At 39.7% G+C, this 22,971-nt stretch overlaps 1 protein-coding gene across 1 annotated transcript in view; it reads left to right on the forward strand.

The window, feature by feature from the left end:
* Positions 1-22,971, forward strand: part of Pde11a (phosphodiesterase 11A) — a 350,018-nt gene that overhangs the window by 273,991 nt on the left and 53,056 nt on the right. Inside the window, exons 13-16 of the mRNA XM_090342568.1 lie at positions 1,205-1,314; positions 8,200-8,290; positions 12,718-12,818; positions 22,607-22,684. Of these exons, the coding sequence (XP_090198694.1) occupies positions 1,205-1,314; positions 8,200-8,290; positions 12,718-12,818; positions 22,607-22,684 (380 nt within the window). The remainder of the gene's footprint in view (positions 1-1,204; positions 1,315-8,199; positions 8,291-12,717; positions 12,819-22,606; positions 22,685-22,971) is intronic.

Consider the following 22,971-nt stretch of genomic DNA (forward strand, 5'->3'; position numbering starts at 1 on the left):
GGGTTCGATTCCTTGGTGCCACATACTTAGAAAAAGCCGGAAGTGGTGCTGAGGCCCAAATGGTAGAGCTCTAGCCTGGAGAAAGTCCAAGGACAGTGCTCAGGCCCTGAGCTCAAGCCCAGGACTGGCAAAAAAAAAAAAAAAGAAAAGAAAAAAGAAATGTACTCATTACCTTATGCAACTGTAACCCCTCTGTACCTCACCTTGACAATAAAACTAAATTAAGAAAAATCAACACAGTACTCAATTGTTTCTGTAATAGAAACATAACTAATTATGAAACAAAGTTTTCGTAGCACTCCTGCTCTAAATAAGTGTCTTATGGATATGTATCTAAAGATCATAGATTTTCGGGGAAGAAATACCCAAGAAAAGTAAAAGAATTTACATCCTCATTTCCCCCTTCTCCTGTCTGCTGATAAGGATTTTAATAAGTAATGAAATGGGAGATTTGCACAGTAAAAGGAGAGGGAGAAGATAAAAGCTTTGAATGAAGAAAATTCATACAGCAGCTTTCCGAGAGGTGTACTTCCTCTTCTAAACTAATGAAAGGATCAGCGGGAACTAAGACTCATTGCTTTTCTTGGTCCCGTAATTATATCAAAGTGTTTCCAAAAGAAATTACATCACAGCTATGTATTTCACAATCGAAAGCACCGTCAGAAAAAAAAATTAATTCCCCACAATAGGTATTTCCATTACTCCTTGGACTGGGTTGCCTAATCCTCTGCTAAATTCTAGTTTCCAAGTCTTGCATCATCTTATTACCTGTATGAATTTAATGAGCTGTAGGTGATATGAATTAACATGTTTACAAGATCACTTCTAGAATGACATCATGAATCAATTTGAGTACTTCTGAGATGTAATGCATCTGGTGGGTGTGGTGTCAATTTGAAATTTGCCTCTTATCCCCCTACCACCAAACTAGAAGCTCACCATCAACATATACAATAGCAAAATATATGTTTCTCTGGGCCTTTGCCAAGCTGGTGTGGTAGCAGGTGCCATTGAGTCAGCAAACTAATTCATCACTGTGGAGACCCAAGGCTGTGTAACTGACCACTTGACTCGCTGTCATCTAAGAAGGTGGCAGTTAATCATTTCCTTAAATGATGTGGGGATGCAAACAGTGCAGCCCGCCAACCTTCTTCATCCTCCCTGCTCTCAGTAGTGACTGTTGCCATTTCCCCCTTCTTCCCAGACGGCTGGGTTTCAAGAGATCCTGACTGAGGTGGAAATTTTAGCTGTGATTGTGGGATGCCTGTGTCATGACCTTGACCACAGGGGAACCAACAATGCCTTCCAAGCTAAGTAAGTCTTCTATTTGTTGTTATTTTAATGCATTTGCCTTTCTGTTCAGAGCCAAAGGTGACGACTGCTAAAGAGTACAGCATTAATTTCTGGCATTTGAGGCCAAGGCCACACAGACTTGGGCATGCATGTCATGGGACCCATTCATCTTTAAAATTCCCCATTCTTCTTTTAATTGCAAATTTGCCCTTCATGTCATGCTTGTTGATTTGGCCTGTCTCTGTTGACCTTAGTCAGTTAAAAAAGCTCCAGTTTTAAAGGGCCTACATTTTCACTCTCAGAGTATTTTCCTACATGATGTGACAAGCTACATAGGCCTACTACTCCCAAATCTGGTTCTGAGACTATTAAATAAAAGGGGGTCTTAGGAAATTTTATGAAGCAAAATATTCCTTTATTTCCAATAGAATTGCTCCAAGGATTTCTTTGATGGTGGTTATTATATAAACTGCAGCAAAGTAAAGCCACATACAACAGCACAGTCTTTGTTCTTCTCACGCCTACTCACATGGAGACAAAGGCACTGCATAAATACAGACATGTGAACATAATGAGCAAGGATAGAATAACCTGTCTCTAAGCAAGCTGTTCTGGTCGAAATAGCCACTAAGTGGTGTTCTACACAGCGAGCAAGGCTACAGAACTTAGAGGTGATAGAAATCTGACCAAGACCTGAGTCTTCGATTAGGATCTAGATTTCAATGTTCTTTGCACTATTTATCTGCAAATGTAATGATATAGGAGATCAGAGGACTGGGAGAAACATTTTGGAGTTAAGAGGGGCTAGGGAAAGCTTCTATGGAGGGTGAGATTAAGTTTCCGATGACTGATATCAGAACCGCCAGGTTAACTATGTTAACTAAAAACTTTGATAGTCTGCTTATCAACCTTCCCAGTGAGGCCTTGGAGTCCTGGACTCTTGCATTTGCTCCTGACCTACCAAGAGCAAATTAATTTTGAGTATTTTAATCTCCCAGCAATCTGTGACCCAAGACTTTCACCTTCTTCTCCTCTATAATTTTTTGACTCTTTCATTTCTATGGCATCCATTCCGTAAAACTCAGTCTAACATTTCCACTTCTACTCTGCATAGTCTAAGACACATTTGGGAGAAACATGTGACAATTCTGTGTGTTTATATTCTTACAACTTGGCTGGGTGTGCTGTACTCCCTGCCAGTTTTCCCGTGTCTTTCCCCAGCTCTGTCACCTTGGTAGTAGCAGTTATCTACAGCAAGTCTCCTCTTCCCAAGCCACTTATTGCGCTACCACCTCCCCCCACTCCACTCGGCACATCACCTGGCCCCCTACTTCACTGAGAAAACAGAGGCCATCGATGGAGAACGCCCTCAATTTCCTCCCCTGACCCCTACAAGCTTACGACATCCCATCCTTACCACCTGTCTTAGGGAGGCCAATCCTCCACTCTTGTTTTGTATATCTCCCCTCCCTCTCATCTGGGACTCCTCACCATCAATCTCCTGCCTTCCTTGTATCTACCAGCCATTTTCTCCTGCACCTTATTAATATGAACAATTCCCTCTTGTCCCCATAAAACCCCACTTTAATCAGCACTTCCTTCTCTAGCTACTGCTCTTTTCTTTCCTTCTCAGTCAGACTTATTGTTGTCTTCATGGCCTCCAATCCTGTTCCTGTCTGGGCTTCCAGTTCCATCTCACCAGAGAAACCAGTGATCCCCTTTCCCCGAAGCTATCCTTTCCTGACCATTTGTGTTTCCTTCCTGAAACTCCTTTTCTCACACACAAAGAATTTTTATCTGCCATTGTATTATTGCTCCTGGTGTGCTCCAAGGCTTCTCCTCCCTGCCTTGCTCTCACTGGTGGATGCTTCCTACTGTTTCTCTTCTGTTTTCCTGTGCCTCAGACCTTTGTGTGGGCCTCTGTCCGTCTCCTGGTGGTTCTCAAGTCCATAACTGAACCACCATCCACATCTTTGTCTCCAGACATTCCTTTCAGCTGCTGGAGGGATACTTCTATGTTGAAGCTCTGTAGTCATCTCACTCTAAATCTTCCCACCATGCTTGATCCTCTTTCTTTTACTCTATATCTCAGTGAATGGCCCTATCAGACATCTACAAGTCACAATTCACCCAGACTTCATTCTTGGACTCTTCAGAATGTCTGCCTGCTTTGCCCTCTTGTAGAAACTGCTGCTTCTTGTGCAGTTATCTGAGATTGCTGTCAAAAAGAGCCCTACTTTCCTCCTATTGGCTTCGAACTCTAGAACATTCTGATGCAGAGGTGGTCAGCTCAGTTCTCTACTTAAAAGCCATCCATAGGCCTTCTGCAACTTTCAGGAGCATGGTCACACTACTTATTTTACCCCTTTAAGGCCTCTTTCACTGTCCCCAGCCCACTCCATCCATGCACCCCTTTTCCAGACACAGACATTTGAAATTATCATAGGGGGTTCTGCTAGCTGGCATCCCTTTGACAACCAATATGTTATCTCTTCTGCCTTCAATGCCATCATTTTCCTTTGGTCTGCAGAAGTACCCTAAAAGTATCAATTCGGGGGTTAAATGCATGAGGGTCTCCCACTGTTACCTTTTATGCCTCCATAATGTCCTGCCTTTTCAAAAATGTGCATTTTCATTCCATCTTACTGGCTGCTTCACAAGTGTAGCTCCCCTTCTTCTTTAATACTACAAATAAACAGCACTGGCAGCATAATAAACACACCATTAATTTTTTTTGAATCATGAATGCATAAGCTTTTTATCTTATTCAAATATAACTTTTCAGTGGAGTTTATTGCTTTACTAAATGCACATGCTCTTTCAAGGACTATTGTAAAACATAGCTTTAATAAGCACAGGTTTGTTACTATGGGTATCAAACACCTGGAACTCACCAAACCAAACCACCCATACTTTCATTAAATGATCCGGTAGCTCCTTGTTTTAAGTTCTTATGTGTTTCCCCATTGTTTAAAGGAGTCTTCTCTCTTCCAGGCCCCACCAGAAATCTAGTATTAGTGAATCTCCTTATACCTTCTCCCTACCCTTCTCCTACTTATATACAAAAAAGAGATGTGTTAAATTCTGCCTGTAAACCAAGAATGGGAATCCTGGAGGCTCTTTGAAATTCACACAATTGTGCTCTGATATCCATCACTTCTCCCCATTAAGAAAGCCTGTTGCATCACACTGAAAGTGGCAGTTCTTGCTAGCAGAGCACTCAGTTGTTTGGATCAAGAGTATATACCTCATCACCCCGACAATAAAAATACAATTAAAAGTGAAAAAAAAGAAAGGAAAGAGTATATACCTAATCAAAGTTAATCCAAACAGATTTTAACCTCCAGAAGTTTGAAGTTAGTTGCCACGATACGGATGGGAATCTAAGCTACAGGTCTACATAGACTAGACAGCTGAAGCTGCAATTTTGCAGACAGCTATGAAAACTGTATCCCAGGGGATTGGAAGAAAGAAGAAGGCCACTCTGCAGAAACAACAAAAAAGAAAGTTGATTATTCAGAGAGAAGCCAAAAGAAAAAGCTGTTCAGCCTAAAAGAGAGACACAAAAAAGCAGACTAAACCTCTGTCTGTCTCCATTACTGCTCCTCTTTCTAAGAGACTAAACCTCTGTCTGTCTCCATTACTGCTCCTCTTTCTAGGAGACTAAACCTCTGTCTGTCTCCATTACTGCTCCTCTTTCTAGGAGACTAAACCTCTGTCTGTCTCCATTACTGCTCCTCTTTCTAGGAGACTAAACCTCTGTCTGTCTCCATTACTGCTCCTCTTTCTAGGAGACTCAGTCAAACATAAGACCTTGAGTTTCCTCAGAGTACCTGGAATCACTTAATCAATAGTTTTTTGGAGGTTGCTATTTTTTTTTGCCAGCCCTGGGCTTAAGCTCAGGGCCTGAGCACTGTCCTTGGATTTTTCTCAAGGCTAGAACTCTACCACTTGAGCCTCAGCACCACTTCTGGCTTTTTCTAAGTATGTGGTACCAAGGAATCGAACCCAGGACTTCGTGCATGCTAGGCAAGCACTCTACCACTAGGCCAAATTCCTGGCCCTGTTGTTTTTGTTTTTTGTTTTTCACCACTCCTGGGGCTTGAATCACAATGCCACTTCCTGGCTTTTTCTGTTTATGTGGTACTGAGGAATTGAACCCAGGGTTTCATGAATGCTAGGCAAGCGCTCTACCACTAAGCCACATCCTCATTCCACAATAGTTTTTGTTGTTGTTAATCTTGTACTTTGTTTTTATACAACTTGAATTTCATAAGCAAAAATTTCTTTGTTGTTTACAATGTCTCAAGCCCTTCCCAATATGTCTGTACATATTTTGCTCTCCACTTTACAAAAAGAATCAAACCTCAGGCAGGTAAGTTATGTGCCCAAATTCATCCACTCAGAATATTACAGAGCAGATCTGGACCTGGACTAGTCCATAAGCTATTCTTAAACCACTGTATCATTTTCTTCCATGACTTTATGACATTTATTTTAGACACTTGAGCTTACAGCTTACTGGCTCTCTTGCCAGATACATGAGCTCTAGAAAACCAATACATATATTGGCACAGAAACTCAAGTCACAGAGTCATAAAAAGTATAGAACTGAACTAAACCTTAGTTTTCATGTTACAATGCTTTAATTTTACAGAACTGGAAACTGTGATTCCAAAACGAATTATATTCATACAAATTTGATATTAAGTCACAAATACTAAAGTTCTCTTTTCTTGGCATGTCATATGATCAAATGCACCTGTTCCAAGATTGTAGAATATGCTTTGAGATGTATAACTTGCACACAGCTTAACAGCTACTGGACTATCTATCATTTCTATCCATTAGCCCAACCCAATGGAGTCATTTCTGACTACACAATCTCACTTAGGATTTCCTTTGACAGTCGGATGTTGATTTTTTTAACATCCTGATGTAAGAACCTTTTATTGATCACAATAAGATTTATCCATTGTGTTTACTAGTGTTTAAATCATCCCTAGGAAGACATCTATATGCTTGGTATCCCTTTCTATCCTCAGTAATTTCTATGTTCTATGTTTGTATTAAGCATTGTGGGAGAAGTAAGAAAATACAGCAACTAGTCTCTTCTCTTAAAGTGATCAGAGTCTAATTCTCTTCTCGAACTGTTCAAAAGCCTTTCCCATGACTTGGAAATGGAATTTAAATGCTCCAGTTATTATGTGGCAAAGCATATGCTACCTTTTTTCATATATAAGGCTATTAAAAAACAGGAGACATTTAGCAAGGGACAAATTGCTATATAAAATGCAAAATGCCTCTATAATAAAAAGTATGACTTTGGTTAGAGCACAATTTGATTTATACTCTTAGCCTTTCTGATAAGTGAACCTTTGCATTTTCATATTTTATTCCTAATCTTAAAGTATTAGAGTGCGTGCAACGAATGGTCAATCGGTAGAGGAGGCAGCAGGACCACTGCACTCTGAAATTGCTGTCCACACCTCTCCCCATTTCCTCCAGGGAGAGCATTCCACACTCATCCCCCTCTCCATCACAGCTGCCCCTGATGATTAAATATCAGTACAGAGCAGCTTTGTAGTATATTCTCCTAGGAGACTCCTTCTATTCATTTCTAGCATAATCTCTTATACTCATTTCTTGGGAATGAAAACCCATCTTGTCGCTTTCAGCTAGGTCCCAGAAGTGAAATATGGGGGCACATTAATCTGCCATGACAGCCTAATCCCATTCTCTACCACCTCCCCACAATTCTCAATTTCCTAATTACCTTTCATAGTTTTTTCAAAGTTTCCTTAAGCCATGCCTGCACACTACCATGAAGTCTTTTTCTCAAGGAATGTACGTATATGCACAAAGGGACGTTATAGAGGGATATTTTGATTTGCACTCTGAGCATTGATGTCTGTCCAAAGCAGGAAATGGCTGTAGAGAATGTTTTTACCCTTACTTGTCTTTTAAATAAACTTCTCAGTGTGTTGTTTCTTGATTCTTAAGATGACCATCTACTATTCCAAAAAGAGAGTTGTAAAAATGAATGTTTTTCATCATTTTAGTGAAGTTGTTGTTGGATAGGTTGTTCTATGTAAAAGAATTTACATGAAATACAAAGTATTAAAACTATCTATATCCATCTATCTATCTATATATATATTACTTATTTATAATTAAAATAGACTAAATTCTACCCCATGTCAGGCACTGTGACAAGCACTTTCAAATTTTTTATTGTAGTCTCATAATAAACAAATGAATAGATAATAGAAGCATAATTTTAGAGGTAAAGAAACTGAGCCTTAAATAGGCGAAGTAAGTGTGCACAGCCACCAACAGAGGAATGGTTAACATGACTCCAAATCCAAGAACTTCTCACACTGATATCTGAGAGACCACAAAAAGTTGTCAACTGCCCTTGTTGACTCTGTAGAACATTCCCAAGATCTTCTCCAATGGACAATCAAGCACATTTGGTATGGAGAGCTTCTGGAGGTACTCAAGACATGCATGTTTAGTTTCTGAAGCCTACATTGTTCCAAGAGCTAATGTTATGTCTCCTCATAGCACCTAAGTTGGACCCAGAACACTATTTTATCATGCATTTGTATTTTTGGTATTTTTGTTGTAGTTGCAAGCATTATCCTTTGCTTTGATCATCTCTCTCTCACACTCATTTTATGAAATTCAGAGAGGCAGTGACTGTGTCTTATTAATTGTACATCATCCATAGCATCCAGCCTTATACATAGGAAGCTTCTGGAATGTTTGTTCATGAGATGAATAAATTGTACATGCAGTTGCCTGAGATATGTACTTGCTGTGGTTCTCTCCAAAAACAGAAAAAGTAGCTTAATCCAAAGAATGGGTGTGGGAGATGGTCACCTACTTTCTCTCCTCTTCCAGGAGCGGCTCTGCACTGGCCCAGCTCTATGGGACCTCAGCTACCTTAGAGCATCACCATTTCAACCATGCTGTGATGATCCTTCAAAGTGAGGTAGGGCCTGCTCCTCTCCTCCCTGTAACAGAAGCGCAGACTTAGGATCCTTAACCTCTTGTCCTTCGTAGTCTCCTCAGTGTCATAGGAAACCAGTGTTTAATCCACCAGTGTTTGGACCTTGGTGACTCATTTGATTCTTTTTTTTTCTTGCCAGCCCTGGAGCTTGAATTTAGGGCCTGAGCTGTCCTTGGACATTTTTTTTTTTTTGCTTAAGGCTAGTAGTGCTCTGCCACATAAGCCACAGCGCCACTTCTGGCTTTTTCTGTGTGGTACCAAGGAATTAAACCCAGGGCTTCATGCATGGTAGGCGAGCAGGCTACCACTAGGCCATGCTTCCAGCCCTCACTTGATTCTTTTGCTTGCCTGGTCAAGGATCTTGCCCAAGTTCTTTCTGAGCTGATTCCCTTAGTTTCACTGGGAAGCTTTGCAGATCACTTACAGGTCACAGGTATAGGCTGCCTAACTGCAAAGCACCATCTTGACTTCCTTAGGGGATGGAGGAGTCCACTAAGCAAATGAATTGATCCAAGTACCGAGTGGCCTAACAATCCCATTGTGTAAAACCCAAAGCCATTTAAGATGGTAGAGGCAGAGCTAGGTGCTAGAGCTAGGTGTAATTCTAGCTACTCGGAAGATGAGATCTGAGAATTGCAGTCAGAAGCTAGCCTAGACAAGAAAGTTCATGAGATTCTTACCTCCAATTAGCCATCAGAAAGAAAGAAAGAGAGAGAGAGAGAGAGAGAGAGAGAGAGAGAGAGAGAGAGAGAGAGAGAGAGAGAGAGAGAGAGGACGGAAAGAAGGAAGGAAGGAAAAAGAAAGAAAATAAAGCACCAACCTTGGGCAAAAGAGCTCAAGGACATCACCCAGCCCCAATTTCAAGCCACAGCAATAGCACATGTGCTTGCACACACACACACACACACACACACACACACACACACACACACACACATTAGAAGCAAAAGCAGGGCCAAGCAAAGTATCACTTTAGGAGCACAATCAAGAAATCTATAAAAGATAAAGGAAATTAAAATTGCTGGTGAAACCAGTTTTGAAGTGGGAATTGCAACTAAACCTAAGGCCCAGGGCTAATGCCATATGCCTTATTTTGCTTCCTGTGGCAAGGCAGGAGTTAGAATTAGTTGCAATTTTTATACACTGTGCTTTCCACAGAGAAAAGCAGAAACCCTGAGCTGACTCTGGCTGAGGCATCAGAGTTTTAACTTGCCAGGAAAAGATCTGTTTAATTTTCTGCAGGCGTACAGACTCATTTTTGTGAGGCCAAGAAGGGATCATCTGTTCCCCATTATTTGTCAGTTCTCTAGCTGTGCCATTAATTATTATTATTATCATCATTAAGGTCCTGCTTCGCTGGAATAGCATCATTAAATATGGAGGATTTTTTTTTCCTCCAGCCTATCTTGAAAAAGCTTGTCTTGTGCACTATCACAAAAACCTTCGACCCCATAAAGGAGAGTCACTGCTCTTCTGAATGCAGACTGGGGCAGGGCACACATGCTCATGCCAGGGTAATGTATTCTCCACTGGGAATGAAACACCATGGATAAGTGCTTGGGAACTGGCATAGGCTAGCATCCTCCCATCTGTGATCTGTACTTTTCCTATGAACGCTGTGGAAGAGGGAGGTAGCAATACGAGGGATTTTTGTTCAGACTATTTCCTCTGTGTGGGAAAATGAGATGACTTTCCACTCTGACCCCAGAAAGCCTCATCTTGGTAATAACAGGGATTATAAATAGGATGCCAGGTCTCCTGGAGAAAACAACCTCGGCTCCCACAGAATTTGTGTTCATATAAACATAACGCATTGGCTGTCCTTCACATAGGGTTCTTCTGAGAAACAGAGATAGTAATAATGGAGCCAGGCACTATTCTTCTGTCACATTCAATACTCGGGGCACTCTCTCCAGTCCCTACTGACCTGTCTCTCTGAAAGGCAGGTCTTATCGCCTGTTCCCCTTTCAAATGGCTCAAAGATGGGAGAAAGTGGGTGGCTAGAGGGGGGGTCTCTGCCGACCTTTCTCTCTCCACATTCTCTTTTTTTTCACTAACTCTACAAATACCATATCACTGAACAAAAGGAGAATTTCCAATCTTCTCAGCTCTACTTCAATGAGTAAACCATGAGAAACTGTGCAAAGCTAATTTGAATATAAATTATGTACTGATGTAAATTAACCCTTTTAAAAAGTAAAGCTGATCTAGTGAGCTTTGTTTTTGTGTTATCTGAAGATGGTTTCAGATGCTTTATGCCTTGTCAAACTAGCAAAATGCAGACCTTTGCAGTAGCTCACACTTATAATCCTAGTTACTCATAAGGCTGAGATCTGAAGAATCCCAGTTCAAAGGCAGTCAGGACAAAAAAGTCCATAGGATTCCATCTCCAATTAAACAGCAAACTACTAGACTAGAAACATGGCTCTAGTTGTAGAAGAACAGCTGGGAGCAAACAAGCTGAATGAGAGTGTGAGACCCTGAGTTAAAGACCCAGTACCAACACACACACACACACACACACACACACACACACACACACACACACACACACACTTTGCAAAATAATCAGACTCCTCAAGTTCACATCAGCTTCTCCCTTGTCCAAATGCTTGTAACTTATACCTCAATGCTATATTTCTTTCAATGAGTGATACTGGATGTGTGGTTTGATCAGGTGACTATTTTGTCCATACCCTGTAGACACTCTTCCCAGACTCTGGATCTGCTTGTGGCTGAACCATGGAGTGATGATGCTAACCCAGGCAGAAAAAAAACCTGGACAAAATTATGGCACAGCATTCCTTTAGTTATTTGTCTTCCTCTTAATGGCTGAATAAAGGATCTAGGAGAGTTCATTTGAAAAGTATTATTAATATTGGATCTGATCCCAGGTAGAACCAATATACTCTAGTCTTGAAGGAGTGATGGATTCACCCAATAAGATAAATTAACTCATGGGAGCAGATTATCAACTCATGCCGCATAAGAAATAATGTCTTGTTCCCCGAAAGGATTAATTTCCTTCTCATTGGAAAATAGTTTATTTTCAGTCATTTGCTCTTTCTCTACCATCTTCTGGCTCTTAATATGAGGTTAAAATTGGTTGAGTTCCCACACCACAAAATTCTGAGTTCATATTTCATGCTAAAAAAAACCTGAAAATTTTCTTAGCTAAAAACACAAAGCAGGGGCCAGGAGTTTGGCCTAGTGGAAGACTGCTTGCCTAGCATGTACAAAGACCCGGATTCAATTCCTCGGTACCACATACTAGAAAAAAGCTGGAAATAGTGCTGAGGTTCAAGTGGTAGAGCTCTAGCCTTGAGAAAGTCCAAGGACAGTGCTCAGGCCCTGAGCTCAAGCCTGGGACTGACAAAAAAAAACAACCACAAACCATGTAACTGTGACCCTTTATACATTATCCCAACAATTTAAACACACACACACAGACACACACACACACACACACACACACACACACACACACACACACACACAGCATGATGAGTCCTGGTTTTCCTAGCAAATTAAGTGACTTTTTGATCATATTACATTACTTGACTAGAGTGTAGCTTTAACAAACATTCATGAAAACACGAAAGCCTTTCCAAGTATGGTGATAAAACTAGAATCGCAACTTTTCTTAAGTAAATGTTATCTTTAGAGTTCAGTTGTATGAAAAGCAAAGCTGTTCAGTAATCATTCATTGTACTGAGTTTAATCCAGCACATTCTTCCTCAAAGCACATTTTGATAGTATAGGCAGGCTATCTTTCCTTCAGCAGACCTGATGTTAGGCCAGTCTTCACAGGGCAGACTTTGATGAGTATTGTGGGTTCCTTGGGGATCCCTGGCCTCTCTCATGAAGTGCCAGTAGGTCACAATGTATTGTGACCATCAGAAATCCCCCTAGATACTACCAAAACGCCTCATGGTTGCTAAGGTCTATTGGCCTTTTCTCCTTAACCGTATATCTTATTGTCATAGCAAGCATTTCCAGATTGCCAGCTAGCTCTTTACTAGTGGAACTAACATTCATGGGAGGGTCGAACAGTTCCCAAATGCTTTGCCTATGTCATGTCATTTTCATGTACTTTCACAGGAAATTAGAAGTCAAGTAGAGTTATTGGCACAAACATATCCCTAATATAACAAAAGCAGATGTTTTCAAAAGTTTTCCCTTCCCTACTGAACACACGATCAAGGGTGCTTCTGTGCGCCTCGTCAAAAATGATTCACTTCCTGGCTTTGCAATACTTGCCAGGGACTGTTTGTAGTTTAAATCTGTATTAAGCTTAAAAAATGATTTTATTCTGTTCCCAGATCTTTTCTTTTAATATGGGAAAAACATGTAAATGAAACTTGGAGATTTAATGATGTGTTTGATGACTTTTTACTTTCTCATTACAGGGACATAACATCTTTGCTAATTTGTCCTCCAAGGAATACAGTGACCTTATGCAGCTTTTGAAGCAGTCAATATTAGCAACAGACCTCACGCTGTACTTTGAGTACGTATTGACATTTGATCTATTTGACAAATGGATATCTGAAGTCTCAGCTTATAATTGATTTTCAGGTCCATGCTGTGGATTGCCTGCTCTTCTATCATTGGTATCAGCGTGTTTCTTTTCTAACTAAATGAAGTTCATTAAGTTAGTGTATATAAGCCAAAAGATCCATGGCTTCCATAGCAAAATTTCTATCTTCTTTTCTTTTAATGAACCTTGTATGGAACTCTTGAGTCAGAAATAGAAGGATGATCATTTTATTTTGAATATTGTTTAAAACTGCTATCTCAGACTCTTTTAGAACCAATCTATAAGGACATTGATGATAATGACGGTGATGACCATGATTATGAAACATGTTGATGTACAGATAACCAGAAAGCCAAGTCTTCATTTCCTGTATTCTCTTCTTTCTTCTTTCTTAGAACAGCTGTCTCCCCCTTTTCTACAACTCAGTCCTTTCCCTGAAAAGAAAATCACATCTTTCCCATTCCCAGTGAGGTCTGACTTCAGATAACTCCTCTTTTGACCGCCTGGAACCTTCCAGTGATCCACATCATCCTCTCTTAACTTTTATTTTTTGCCAGGTCTGGGGCTTGAATGTAGGGACTGGGCACTGTCCTCGGACATTCTCAATGCTAGAGCTCTACCACTTGAGCCACAGCACCACTTCTGGCTTTTTCTGTGCATGTGTTATGGCAGAATCAAACTCAGGGCTTCATGTATGCTGGGCAAGTGCTCTATCACTAGGCCACACTCTCAGCCCCATTCTCTTACCTTAAAGACCTAATTTTCAATTATCTCACTTAAGCCAGAGAAAATGTTTGTTTTTCAATTTGCTTATATTTTGCTATTTTTTAAAAAAAGAAGTGTATATTAGTTCTATTTTTGTGACACTCAAAGAGCAGAGTGCATCTGGTACTGCAGTAATCAAAAATGATCTCGGGCCGGGAGTTTGGCCTAGTGGTTAAAGCGCTTGCCTAGCATGCACGAAGACCCGGGTTCGATTCCTCAATACCCCATACATAGAAAAAAGCCGGAAGTGGTGCTGAGGCTCAAGTGGTAGAGCTCTAGCCTTGAGAAAGTCCAAGGACAGTGCTCAAGCCCTGAGCTCAAGCCCAGGACTGGCAAAAACAAAAAAAAATGATCTGATGCTTTTCTATCTTCATTTGACGGGTGAGAAGGTTTATAGACTTTTCAGTGTCACTTTTAACTTTCTTTGCTTCCCCATCTTCCCTGTTCATGTTCATCATCTTCCATGTGGGTTTTGAGCCCCCTTCTCACTCTCTTCTTGTACTTCATTACTCATTTCTGTGTTATCACAGCCTAGATTATAATTAGCTGTATGTAGGAAATACTCCAAATGTTTCATTTCAAGCTCCTGCCATCGTCGACTTGCATCTCTTATTTCTATCTCCTATTTCTTTCATTGCCTCCTAAGAAAGCTTTAAATTTTGTTCGATTTTCAGAGTCATCCATAATCTGCCCCCATATATTTTCAGTCTTGTATTTCATTTCTCCCCTACAGGCATTATCTACTTTAAGCAGGCCTGTCTACATACTACGTTACAAGATGCAATAAGAGAATGCTTCAAAATAATCTTAGAGAAGTAGTAAAGTGGCTGCTGAGCAACACATCACTTAATAATAAGAACCACAAATTACACAATTAGAAACACTGAGAAATGCAAACAAAAACCAGTAGGTGGAAAACAGCTATACTTCATTATATGTCTTTATAATGCTGTTGTTAGGTTTGTTAACATGCCCAGGTAGTAGTTTGATAAATGTGAATGATTAATTAACATACACAAATATTGGTAAGAAGATAAAAATCGGGCTGGGAGTTTGGCCTAGTGGTAGAGTGCTTGCCTAGCATGCACGAAGACCCAGGTTCAATTCCTCAGTACCACATACATAGAAAAAAGCCAGAAATGGTGCTGAGGCTCAAGTGGTAGAGCTCTAGCCTCGAGAAAGTCCAAGGACAGTGCTCAGGCCTTGAGCTCAAGCCCAGGACTGGAAAAAAAAAAGATAAAAATCCCAGCTCTACTATTGACTAGCTATATGACATCAAATTACTTCACTTCTGAACCTCTTCTATCCATGTGTAAAATGGAGATAATACTTATCTCAACTATCTTATAAGTGGTGACATCAACTTTATCATTTGCTTTATAGGCATTTTTATTGTGCATGTTTTTAGTTTGTGTCCATACACTGGTGGATTGTGTGTGTGTGTGTGTGTGTGTGTGTGTGTGTGTGTGTGTGTGTGTGTGTGTGTGAAAGTAGAAGCATTTTCCCAAACCGAGTTTCCAAGTACCTCTTAAAGAGAGAAAACAAACCCTCAGCCCTTGGAGTTCATTTATCAAGTAAGCCTTGTTAGGGATGAGTGACCGCTGGGATGCAGACAAGGAAGTTGGTTGTGAGTCGTTTTCTCATTACTCTGTTCTTATCTTAATGCTGCAGCCCCTGCTAATGTTTGCTGACTCTCATAGAAGCTGGCTTGTTCTCTTTCTGTCAGCAGTATTATTTTTTGAGGTTCTGAATAGCTATTCATTCTCTAATCTAGACCTTCAGGGGACTGATTCACTTGCCTGTCTAAAGTTGCATTAAAGTATTGCCATATTTTTAGCCAAAACAATCCCTCAAGTTAATGAAGGGGAAAGTAACTCTTTACACTATCACCCAGATGCTTTTATTTCATATGCAATCACAGAACTGGAAGGAAAAATCAGGTAGAGTTTCCATTGGTTAAAAGTGTGGTTTGGGTCACATAACTAATTATTGGCAAGACTAAATCCATACACCCTTTGAGTGGGAAAGTCCCTTCCCATAATCACCATCTTTTTCTTCTAAGGAATGAAACAAGAATGTATATATTGAAGATATAGTATCTGGAAATACTGACCTTCCCAGGCATTCCTTTAATCAACTTAAAATTAAAACCAACCTGGGTTTGATATGTTCTTTTCTAAATCACAGTTGGAGGTTTGGCATACATGTAATTAGTTCAGTTTGGGAAATAACAGCAAGAATTCTGAGGAGCAGGGGCAGAGACTGAAATAGTAAAATGGGAAAAGAGGAAAGCCACTAGAAGGACATAGTCTTTGTTGTTCACTACCATGGTAAGCCAGGTCAACCAATGATGATGGATATTGTAGGGATCATCTGAGAAAGTCTGTGTCTCAGAACATTCCACTAGCGTCCATCCTTGTCAACCAGTTTGCTCTAAGGGGTGTTGACTTCCATGTACTTCCAGGCTGAGTGCTCAAGGCTGGAGTTTTCTATAGCTCTCCCAGTCCCACACATTGACTCCCAGCTGGGGAGGCTCTGCAGGATTAGTGGTACTAGTGAGGTCTGGAGAAAATGGGGTCTAGAACAGGTAAGGTGATCCCTACATCTGGTTCTGAAGTCTGATTACTCACTGGTTCTTCTGCTCCCACTACTCAAATCAAGTGTCATGATAACGTTGAGGAAATAGCTAGAGTGGGCAGGAGGCAAATCTGCCTTTTGGAGAAATGTTTGTAGCTCATTACTAGGGCCAGGGATTCCTGCTGTGTTCCTGGAGAAAAAAATATTAAATACATGAAAATGTGGAGATGTTTTTAAAACAACCTTGAAACTTGCTAATGGCTTCAAGTATGTTTGGGATTCTGGGCCACTCACCATATAGAAAAGCAGGATTTACAAGATTGAAAGGCAAAACAAACAAATAAATCTTTGATATGAATGTCTAGGTTTCACACCCCAAGTCTGGGGGGTTAATTATTCAGTCTGGTTTTCCAAGTCACTGAAAACTCAGTTACTGTTGAATGATTTTCTAAAATTGATTTCCTGTGCCTGTTTCTTAGTCCCTGCAGTCCCTGATAATTAAAGAGTAATTTTATCAGCTCAAGCAGGAATGAGACATACCCCTTCAGTGATTATCCACGTGACCAAGAGAGTCTGCACTTATCCTCTCTCTGCCTTGGTTTCCTTGTCAGAAATATGAGGATAAGCATTTTATCCAATCCCATCTGCTAAAGTCCTTGTGGAAGTCAAAAAAGGTTACCTACAAGGAAGAGCTTTGATAATTTAAAATACCTTATAAAAAAAGAAATCATTCAGCCAGAAACCTAATAAAATATGCTTCATAAAAGATGACACTTGGAATGGGCAGAGAGAGACATCTAAAATCACAAACGTTACAACTTCAAAGACATGTCACAAAGGTTTGGTACTATTTATCTGCATATAAGTCAGCAAAGATGGCCCAATCAGCTGCCACAATTAGCTGAAATTTCTTGTTTATAGAGTAGATTTGTATGTATGTGATCTCATTTTATATAGGCCTTTAATAAGTTAAATATTTTGATAGCTTTTCTAACACATTTTTTCTTTGTTCTGCTACTAACGTCAGAACTCAGACCTGAGTCTGGGCACTAATATTTAGCTTTTTTTTCACTCAAGGCTAGTACTCCATCAGTTGAGATACCCCTTTACTTCTGGCTTTTGCCGGCTAACTAGAGATGAGTCTGATTGAACTTCCTGCCTAGACTGGCCTCAATTTGGAGATCCTTAGATCTCGGCTCCCTGAGTAGCTACGAGCCACTGGTGCCTGCCTAACACACACATTTTAAACTGGTCCACATAAGATGACAACTAAATTGAAAACAAGAGACCATTTAACAGAGGACTATGGGCACTCAGCTCCCACTGGGGAAGAGAGAAAGCAGTAATGCTACACCATACGTAGCACAGACTCACTGCACAGAGCAGCTGGAGCAAGCTCTGTCTACATCTCAGTTTACACAACTATGTTGATTGGGGTTTAAATGGAATAGTAGAACCTCCAATCTGCCATTTTCACCATTCAGAGTAATTTAAGTTTTCCTATTTCCTTAATTTTGCCAACAAAAGCATAGCATGGAAGAGGTCATTACACTCATGGTCTTAGCTAGCCCATGTTGTATCACTGCTAATCTAAAACAAGAAGGAAATATACTCTGAAATTAACTCCATGCTGGGTGTGCTGTAATCCCACCCCTTGAGAGGCAGAGGCAGGAGGCTAGCCTGGACTACACAGTAAAATCCTACCTTAAAAAAATTAATTACTGGAGCTGACATCTGCATAGTACTTTTTATTCCTCTCGCCAAAGCTTTTGTGCCAAAAGTCCAGAAATCCTCCCAGAAAATGCCCTCAGCAACCAACTACACCTGTATGATTTGCCTGTGAATAAATGGTAAGAACACGAAGGGAACACCATTCGTCCTGCACTTCACCTCTGGGCACACAGACAAGCTTCCAGCAACCTCCGCCTGGAAACTGTTGAGCTGAGAAGGCAGGGGTGGCACAGGATGGCTTCTCACTTGTTTAGGAAAGTTTCCAAATAGCAATGGGAGGGTCAAAAGCATCAGATGAATAAATAATAACGTTAAAATTATACACATCTGGAAAGCAGTGTGGAGGTTTCTTAAAGAACTGAAAATAGACCTTCCCTATGATCCCAACATACCACTTCTGGGCATCTACCCTGAACATCATGACCCAAGATATGATAAGGACACCTGCTCAGCTATGTTCATCTCTGCACTATTCACAATAGCCAGGCAATGGAAACAATCCAGATGCTCTACTGCAGATGAATGGATACAGAAATGTGATATATATATATATCATTGTATATATACACACACACATATATATATATATATATATATATATATACAATGGAATTCTACATAGCCAACAGAAAAGGTAAAATAATGGCATTCGCAGGGAAGTGGATGAATCCAGAGTGAATCATGTTGAGTGAGACAAGTCAAAACCAAACGAACAAAAAGCACATGGTATCCTTAATATGTGGCTATTAGATCTAAACAGCACAAGAGCGAGAACTCAATATTTGCATACCCAATGCTATGGACATGGTATTGGAAATATAAACACAACTACATAGACATAAAAATTTGTGACTCTATAATGTTTTATTACGTATATTAATATGTGTCTATGACATGCAAACCTTTAGCCTAATTTTAATTATGTTCTAAAATCTTAAGTGCCAGTGATTGTATATAAAGATTCCCTGCTTGAATACCTGTTTCGTTAAACACGTCATTTGAAATATGATGTAAAAATCAATGTTAATAAATTCTTTAATAAAAAAAACGTAAAAAAAATTACACACACACACACACACACACACACACACACACACACACTGATCCCTGATTAGAATATACTCAGGAATGGTGATTTCTCATTTTTTAAACAAAAGGTGCCTTGCAGAGAAATCACAAACCAGAATGATCTTCGATGTAGCGATGAGTGAACAGTAACCAATCTTTGGAATTATTTTTTGAGGGTAATTTTGGCAGTTCTGTTCAAATGATGCTTTTCAAAAGGCTGCCATTTTTTCTGAGTGGAACATATGTCAGCAGAGCAGAATAAAAGCCTAATAAAAACATATCTGATTATAAATGAGATTTTCCAGTAAGTTGCTTTTCACTAGCTGAGGTACTTACCATTGTCCTTGAAATCCAAGGTTCCCAATGATCTGCTTGAAAAGTTAATGACATAGTTCCTGTGACAAAAAGAGTCCAGATCCAGGGAGTGTTATATAATTTTGTGGGTTTTCAAACATTCATTTTAAGAGTCCCATGTTCCAAGAAGTACTCCTGTTTCTAACAGTTTCACACGTGCTCCTGTCATTGACTCTACCATTTATACATACGCGTGCATACACACACACACGCACACACACACATACACGTGCTCACAAACTCTATGTATAAACATTCTGAAAAGCAGTGAATTTCTTGTTGTGTTGTTATTACATTGTGATGAGGAAGTCTGACATACATCACTTGCATTTATGGAACATCAGCTTGGCCAGGCCCTTCTTTTTAATATTCCTTTCTTTCTGGGGAGACCTCTGTCTGGGGTCTACCTTAATTGGTATTGCCTCAGTACCGCTGCTAATGATGCTATTGCATCTCATGAAAATGGGCTGCTGGGACATTGCATAAAATTTCAACACAAAAGCATACCTGGCCCCAATGTTTATCAAGATTATCCCAAGGGCCAGAACAAAAAGACTGGGGGAAATAAATCTACCTAGATCTGCCCAAAACTTCTCAGGGACCCTGAGAGAATCAGTTCACCTTCCTTCACCTTGAGTTTCCCCACCTACAAAATGAGAGAATTACAGCAGACCTCTCTCAGAAGTTATAGACCAGCCTCAGGGTCTGCAACTATAAGGAAAACTCAAACACATGATCCAGCAATTTCACTTACATTTATATTTACAGACACACGCATGCATGCACACACTGCTCTCAAACAAATCTACAGGGAAAGGTGTACAAGGTTGTTCATAGAAGCAAAATATATGTATATAACACAAGAAAAAAATAGTAAAAAATATCATCAGAAAATGAGTATATAGCCAGTGGCACCAGCATACATGCAATGCCATGCATCTGTGAGAAGGAGTGGCCTAGAATTATATATAACAATACAGATAAATATAATCATTTTTGAGAAGCAAGTAGCCAAAGAATACATTTAATATGCTATTACTATATGATGTTTTAAAACAGCAAAACAATATTAGGTATCATTTACCTAGAAAAATGATAAGGATATGTATGAAGTTGCTTAAAACAAAAACAACCATGTGGTTGTCCTTTGATGGGAGAAAACAGATTACCAGTTATATGATATTTATGGTTCTACCAATACTAGACTTTTCGCCGTTTGGGGGATTTAATCTAGGGCCTCAAACCCAGTGGCCTACAGCTACATAGCCCTCAGCCCTTGATGTCCCATGTTTAACTTAACAGAATTACTTCTGAACTCTTAGTCACACCTTGGAATGACAGAATACAAATGAACTAGTAGTGGAGGTTTTTAATATGCCTTAAAGAGAGATTCTGTTTACTCCTCTTCTGTCTTCTGTCCTCTGTAGGTAATGAATATTCTCTTCCCAGGATGAAGAAATCTGGTTTTGTGAATGTGTCATGTGAATCCAAAGACCAATCACAAGTTCAGTTTATTTAAGAATTTCATGCCAGAAACTCTACCTGTTAATATCTCATCACTAGGAAATTTATTTTTATGATGGTGTTCAGTTTTTATGTCAATGATTTATATTTCTTAAAAAGGGATTTTTTCCCCTTCCAGTAAGTTAACCCTCTATCAAAAATGTTTTGTCCCATACATTGAACATGCTATTAGCAAATAGAAAAATATTTAGTTGGCAATGAGTGAGATATTAGATGGGAATTATGTTCTTCCTTCATGTAAGTTGTTATGTTGTCCAGTAGGTTCCAGCTAGAATCTTATCTGAATGATTCTGACAGGGCTTTTCTTGAATAAATCTCTCATTGTTTTAGAATGTCAGTTTCTCTACTTATAAAGCCCCTAGAACCTAGTTTAAATCAATGGCTGAAAATTATTTTCTGAAATAATCATTTTAATTTCTTCATCAATTTAACAAATACATGAGTTTCTACTTCCTGCTAAGTATTGTTGCAAGCACTGAACTAGAAGGAGCAAACAAAATTGGGCCAGGGCCCTGTCTTCATGGAGCTTGGAGTCTGGTAATTTCTTAGACTAACTCATAGATTGAAGTGGTCCATCTAGGTGCCTAAAATGATGAGGATGGTGAGTAGAAGCTATCCCAGAAAGCTTTCCAAGAGCCTCCAAGCTAAGCGCCTTCTTCTGTGAACATATCACCCTCTTTCTACAACGTTCAGGTGTTCCATCTTTCTCTCTTCTACATCTCCAAATGAGTAGATAAAGTGTGCATGCATACATGTGTGTGTGTGCATGCGTGTGTGCATGTGTTCACTTGGGTGGTACAGATTCATCAAGTACTTAAAGTGTTCAGATTCTGGGCAAAAGGTTTCATGTTATTGTCTCATTTAATCCTCACATTTAACACTGAGTTAGAAAATACAATCTTCGCCAGGTATGGTGGCTTATGCCTGTAATCCTAGCTACTCAAGGGGCTTAGATCTGAGGATCGCGGTTCAAAACCAGCCCAGGCACTAAAGACCATGAGATTATTATCTCCAATTAACCTCTAGAAAACTTGAAGTGGTGCAGAGGCTCAAGGGGTAGGGCAGTAGCCTTGAACTGAAGAGGTCAGTGACAGCACCAGGCCCAGACTCTGAGCCCCACGATAGGCAAAAAAAAAAAAAAAAAAAGAAAAGAAAATACAGTCTTCATTTAGACTTGAAGTTCAGGTGGCTTAAGCAACTTTCCAGAGTCACACAGCATGTAGGAAACTGAGTCGCTGTTGAGGCACTTACCTTTCTATCTCCATAGCTTATGTGTTTAAGCACTGAAATGGAGAGACAGTTGCTTTCCAACCTGAAAAACAAATATTTATATTGAATTTACTACCAGGGAGTTTATCTTACCTTGGCTCATCATGCAGCTCAATTCTGTGTTGCATGATAAAAGAACATCCTGAAACTGTCCCCACTTTTTATTTGTCCTTGCCTCCCTCCTCTGATTTAGTGTCACAGCATATAATCCTGAAGGCAGTTCCATATTGTCTTCCATTTTATGGTTCTGTAAATGTACTCAGAAGTGATGTGGATATCTCTTGAAGCTTCAGCATGTTTTTAAAGAAGTGACTTATTTTGATAGGGCTTTTCCTTTAATGATTTCAAATATTAATTCATTTGGTTCAGGGGGTCTTACATGTTCCCCATAAATGTGTTTGCCACCCCACAGACAGAAATTTCATTCCAGGTGTTTCCTTTTTTTCTTTCTTCATATGAATTTCCTGCAGGAGGAGAACTGAATTCTTTGAACTTGTCAGTAAAGGAGGATATGATTGGAACATCAAAAACCATCGTGATATATTTCGGTAAGAAAAAACTCATATTTCTGTGTTTTTCATTATCCTAACATTTAGGCACACTTTTCTGACAGTGCTAAGAGCATATCAAGGGATCTTTGAAGTAATAAATCCTCACTTACATTCAAAACACCTTGAGATTAGCTGAACAACTAGAGACAAGACAAAGAACGAATCTATTTATCTTGCAATTTATTATATCTTTGTTTCTTTTCTATAAACCTAAGTTCAAAATTAGAAAATAATGTTCAAATTAGTTGAGTTTCAACAGGCCCCTGTTTCTTCATTTTTCTTGT

Source organism: Megascapheus bottae, chromosome 12 (assembly GCF_031878675.1).
Source record: "Megascapheus bottae isolate mThoBot1 chromosome 12, mThoBot2.hap1, whole genome shotgun sequence".
In the NCBI taxonomy this organism is placed as follows: Eukaryota; Metazoa; Chordata; class Mammalia; order Rodentia; family Geomyidae; genus Megascapheus; species Megascapheus bottae.